A 6,000-nucleotide genomic window follows, 5' to 3' on the forward strand; every position below is an offset into this window, starting at 1 on the left:
TGATGGACTGGAAGCTCATCCAGCAGGGAGGCTCCGGACCATCGTGACCCTGATACTGAGCGGATGGATGTTGCAGCACCTGGGTAGTGCGAGAGGGTGTGGGTTCGATCCCCGCTCAGTCTGCGTGGACTTTGCATGTTCTCCCCATGTCTGTGTCCTCCGGGTGCTCTGGTTTCTTCCCACACCCCAAAGACATGCTGTTCAGGTTCACCCATAGTGTGTGTGTTCCACTGATGTATGGATGAGTGACCCAGTGTAAGTAGTGTATCTAGCAGTGTAAGTCACTGCGGTGAATAAGGTGTGTGGGCTCATAACACTACGCAGAGTTCATTGGGAGTCGCTTTGGAGAAAAGCATCTCCTAAATAATAAAAGAAAATGTAAAAAATGTACAGTACTGTGCAAAAGTTTTAGGCACTTGGGGAACAAGCTGTAAAGTGAGAATGATTCCAAAAATAATGCTCTTAATTAATAAACTTGCTGCAAAGCCCAGTAACCATCCATCGTCAGCAAGCGCTTGTCCCGAGGACGACCACCTTGTGTCTTGTTGCTGTACTACGGTATAAGACCTGAGAGAGAAACTGCCACATGTGACAGAACCTCACATTTTCAGTATGGTTTTATTGTCTCTGTACCGCTGTTTCTGCTTCATTTAATCGGTGACCCATAGAGAGACCTCAAGTTCTCTATTTGGAAAGTGGTTTTTTACTATTTTTCTTTCTTTAACGACATACAAAAGCCTTACTGTAATACTGCAACTTTTTGCAAAAGGAATGCTTGGAAATCTAAAATATGCTTTTTCCCCATTGACACTACATTTACGTTTATTCATTTAGCAGACGCTTTTCTCCAAAGTGAAAAGACAATTTGTACATTACAGAAAGAGACATGATGGCTGCAGACATGTGATTCTTAAGTAAACCTAGTTTGTTACTTTCCACTTGATGCACCGATGACGATGTTCATCGCTCGAGTAGGTGCATAAAACGCAGGATAGGTGAATCCCGATAACCTTCCTACATTTTTTTTTTTTTTTTTAAATAAGGTACACAAATATTCACATGCAATGCCGGAGTAGCGGCTGTGTAAAAGATTATCTGGGGATGATCATGAAGTTATGGTGCATGAATATTTACACCTTATGAGCTGGAGAGATATTGGGCGAAGCGAGTTTGGAAAACGTGAGTTTTCAGACCCTTCTTGAATGTAGCCAGAGATTCAGCAGTTCCGAGTGACAGGGGGAGCTCGTTCCACCAAGCGAGCAGAAGCAGACGAGCGAAGGGGTCTGGCTCGGGTGTAGCGGCTCATCAAGTCCAATGCAGAAGACATCAAACAGCCGTCTAAAACAACAACTTCTGTGAAACATCCAAGCGCCTAAGACTTTCGCACGGCACCGTACGCAATTAACGCACGTGACGCACGAGGCACGCGGAGCCCGTCCCCACCGGGCGCGCCGTGTAGTGACTCACGCGCCCCTTCTCGGAAACGCGACAGCCCGCTCTGATCCATTTCACATGTCAAAGCTGGATTTTCGCTCGACTTTATCGGTCGCTCTCAACAACTGACACACGACACGTCGACTCGCCCGAGAGTTTGGGCGGAAATTAAAAAATCTCGGTATGGGCAGCGCGGCTATGAAGGGGGACGCGAGCCGTTCAGTCCCGGTCGGCGTGATTCTTGGAGAAAGTTCTCCGAGTGAGATACCCCCCGAGGTGGGGAGGTGCGTGCGGGTGCGTTTTTGAGCAATTCTTGTGCACCGGGACGTTTCGGAGGCGACGTGTCTCGGTGTCTGTGACCGTTTTCCGGGACGTTTCATTATTCTCGATCGAGCTGTTGTTGAGCGACCGGCTCAACACACACAACAACTCGGCGCGTTTTCTTCGAACCGCGATCGACCTCATGTGTACTATTCCAGGAACACGTGCGTGTCGTGTCGGCGGCAAAAGATGCTTTTCCTCCCTCGAACTGAACACATCTCATGATAATTCCAATCGCACGGTCATTACGCGCTTAATCGTTCTTAACTTTCTGATATTTAAGCGACTGAGGAATTGATGATTATTCAAATGACTTTCGCCACTAATTTATTCAGCGATGATTATGTTTCTGAAACAAACAAATTAAGCTTACTTCCAAGAAGCAATTCGACCACCTGCAACCGCTTCCCAGGACCAACTATTTTTTTTCCTACATTATTACTGAAACAACGTAAAAGTCTTTGCTCTCATCTCATTCAAAACTTTGTGCATTTCGCAATTCAGTCAGCTAGGTCAAGAGCATTTCACCTTTAAAATTATTTGTTCATTTATCTGATGCTTTTCTCGTCAAAGATTTGCAGTGCCGTATATGCAAATAGGTCATTTTACTCTATCAGTTCAGGGTAAGTACCCTGATCAAAGGAACTATGGCAGGAGCATGATTCGAACCCAGGTCCTCTGTGTGCAAAGCAATGCCTCTCACCACCACGCCACCTGCTGTCCTATCTAGAGTACAATTTCACCACAACCCAGAGCACAGAAGGGTCCAAGGGTAACACTGAATACGACAGTATACCAAACACCCTTTTTCTACTGTAGCACACAGTCAGCATCCCATTGGTCCACTAACCTGTCAATCAGAGCTCTCAGCCAATAGCAATGCCAGAATCAGTCCATCAACCACCCACTAGCATCTCGGTGTGAAACAAGCCGAGGGGGGGATGAGCAGCCTGGAGACGGGGTGCGCTCGCATCCAGAAGTCTGCTGTGTCCACCACGCCTGACGTGAGTGTTACTCAACCGCACCCAACCGTGACCGCGGAAACCATGGCGACAGCACGTGTTTACAGACACCTCGTGCAGATGAATAAGCGCCAATTATGTGGAAACACCGCAGCGTGCGGCACTATCCCCTGGAGGATGGGAGCGCAGCTCCTCCTGGGTGACTTGGACAGCGCTGGAGTCCATGAGCGCGGCTCCGCAGGGCCCTGAAGGTCCTCTGGCTCCTTCTGACGACCGTCTGACCAACCTCTGCTCCACTTCCAGTCAACTCTAAGGTCAAACTCTTTCTCTGCTACTGTAACAGGGCATTGACGAGCATGACATCATTAAGAAAGTGCAACAGAAAGTGCATTGTTGTCCAAAATTGCACCATACAGAGCCGAAGGCAGCAGCATAAACACAAATTTATCACTACGAATAAATGCTGAACATTCATCCACCTGTTATCATTAACTGCAGGGTCGCCGTGGTCCGGGCCCTATCCTGGGTACAGGCTGGAGGGGACTTCAGTGCATCACAGGTCAATGACACACACACACCCAGAAACAAGGGCAATTCAGTCACGCTGAATTCTGAGAAATTTGTGTTTGAATACAGCATTAAATAACCCCATATTGTTTCATCAGTATATTCCTATTAATAAATAGATGCAGACACTTTTGCTCGAGTTTTTTTAACCTGTCATAACGGAACAAAAATTCGAACATCATCTCAGAGGGAGGAAGAAAAAGAAAAAAAAAAACACTTTCCACACACAACTAGAGGCCAGCTCATTTCCTGTGAGAGCGAAAGGCTCGTTTCATGGAGAAGCAGGGCGACGGTTCCCTTCCGCGGACACGTGCTCGGTCACGAGTCCCCCAGGAACCGAACTCTCCTCCGCTCCGCTCCACTCTCCCATCTCCTCTCACGCCACACCTGTGGGCCGAGAGACTGTTCCGCCGAAGGACCGCGGTCTGTCCCCGAGCCCCGTGCCATTACCCCGCACGGCACCTTTCGCTTCTCATGGTATCGAACCCTCGGCGAGAGCAAAGAGCTCCTCCAGCGACAGTTACACCACCGCAATATTCAATTCAACCCTCTTCTCTAAATATTAACCATTTTTAACTAGCGATTAGCTGACGCCTTTTGTCCAGGGCCACTTTCCTGGCGCTGCCATAAACTAGTGGCATCAGTGGTTCTTAACCTGGAACCCCATTTACCATGGGGGGTTCGTTGAATTTAAAAAAAAATTATTATGCTGTGAACATGTATAAGAGAAGTGTATGTGATGGTAGTCAAGTTTCAGTGCAGTAAACTGAGCGTGGTATTTCGTCCAAATTTACCGAAGGACATTTTTCTGGGACATTCCTCACATTCCCACAGGGGGTCCGTTACCTAAAAAGGTTAAGAACTTCGGACCTAAAATTATTCGCCCGTATACAGAGCACAGCAATGGACACGCTCTCAGTCACACACACGCGCGAGCACACAAATACACTAAGGGCAATCTGTGACCAGATCACCTGGAACACACGTCTTTGGAGTATGGGAGGAAACCAGAGCACCTGGGGGAGTCCTCTCTCTCTCTAGTGGTCAGAGCCACTCAAAGGTTGCAGAATCGAATCCCATCTCCCGCTACAGTACCCCTGATAAGGCGTTTACCCTGAATTGACACAATAAAACTACCCTGCTGAATACATGGGAAATAACTGAGTTACTTAACCCTGTAAGTGAGTTTGGAGAAAAGGATCAGCTTGATAAATTAATGCGAAGTGATACTTTTGCGTCGGCAGGAAAATTCCGGCTGGGCCATTTCCATAACCCCATTCGTCTTCATTTTCCCCGCTGCTCCATAATTTGGTTTTCCAGTCCTGACAAAGCAGCCGAGCGGAGAACAGAGATACGGCTGCGCGGCATCTACAGGAGGTGCCTCGCGAGGCCTCAAATCCATGACTGTGTGAGATGTTACCATCATTTACTTAGCAAAGGGTCCACTTACATCTTATCAGCTCCAGGTGGTGGGGGGGGGTCAGTTATTCGCTCCAAGGTGCAGAGAGTGACTGAGGTGCAATCAATCTGGATGTAAGGACTGTAAATAAACAGGCTCCGCTCTACCTGGCTGGCCCACGTGCCCACGAGTGCCGGCCGAGCGCGGTCGCCATGGTTACCCCGGCGACCCCCTCCGGTGAGCGTCAACGTTAGTGCGGCTGCGTCAACATAAAACTTGCCTCTATTGATTTAAACAGTCGCGGGGCTGTGTGCATGATATTTAGTTTCTCCATTTCGGAGGGGTGTTGTTGTTGTTATTATTATTATTATTATTATAAAAACTGATCGAACAGGAGAAAACGTCATCAAGCGCAAGTCTGAAACACCGAAACAGAGGCGAGTCTCGAGTCACACCCGAAAAGAAGGAGAAAGTTTTTTTTTTTGGGGGGGGGACACGGGTGCGGGTCGCGGCGCGCGCGAGACAGCAGCAGCCCACCTTTCTTGTCCATGAGCCACATGAAGAGCAGCCAGGGGATGTAGCCGATGGGGCCCCACAGCACCAGGACGGCGATGTCCGTGTCCGAGAAGCCGTACGCGTGCTTGGCCGAGTTCTGGATCGGGCCCCACGTGTTCCACACCATGCCCTGCATGAAGGCCAGCAGCGAGAAGATGACGAGCACGAGCCATCTTCGGCCGAACACCCGGCTGTAGGCAGGCTGTAGGCGCGCCTCCGCCGGGACGCCCGCGAGCAGCGGCTCCCTCTCGCCCTCCGCGCTCGAAGCGGCACCCATTTAGCTTCCCAGCGTGCTGCGTTCCACAGGTCTGCCTCCCGTTCACTTTATACAGTCAACTTCCGATGGTGAATGAGAGAAACTAGGGAGGGGAGACCCTGTCACGGAGCCCGCCGCCCGCTAAAACAAAAACAACCGAGAGCACGGCTCGAGCCGAAACTTCACTGCGCATGAACGCCCACAAAGCGGAAGCGTTCTGCGTGTGAAACTGCGCCCCTTCGTGCGCCATGTTGGATTGGTGTGCCTTTGTGACAGTAAGGGGTGAAAAACGTGGCAAGAGCCAAAATGTCTGCGGTTTCACAAATGTACTGCGCATGAGCACAGACGTGCGTGGCGTTTTTCTGGACTGTGAAACTGCGCCCTTAAACGCGCCGTGTTGTTTCCTCGTCCTATAGCAACGTAACGTATGGAAACAGCGAAAAGAGCCAAAATGTCTGCTGTCTCACGCTCACGTTCATTGGGAGGGATAGAAACGTGGTTCTCAC

The 6,000-nt window shown here is 49.5% G+C and overlaps 1 protein-coding gene across 1 annotated transcript in view; it reads right to left on the bottom strand.

The window, feature by feature from the left end:
- Positions 1-5,681, bottom strand: part of slc49a4 (solute carrier family 49 member 4) — a 29,676-nt gene extending 23,995 nt beyond the window's left edge. Inside the window, exon 1 of the mRNA XM_018745758.2 lies at positions 5,221-5,681. Coding sequence (XP_018601274.2) covers positions 5,221-5,515 — 295 coding nt within the window. The 5' untranslated portion in view covers positions 5,516-5,681. The remainder of the gene's footprint in view (positions 1-5,220) is intronic.
- Positions 5,682-6,000: the final 319 nt, after the last annotated feature.

This window comes from Scleropages formosus, chromosome 12, assembly GCF_900964775.1.
Source record: "Scleropages formosus chromosome 12, fSclFor1.1, whole genome shotgun sequence".
Lineage (NCBI taxonomy): Eukaryota > Metazoa > Chordata > Actinopteri > Osteoglossiformes > Osteoglossidae > Scleropages > Scleropages formosus.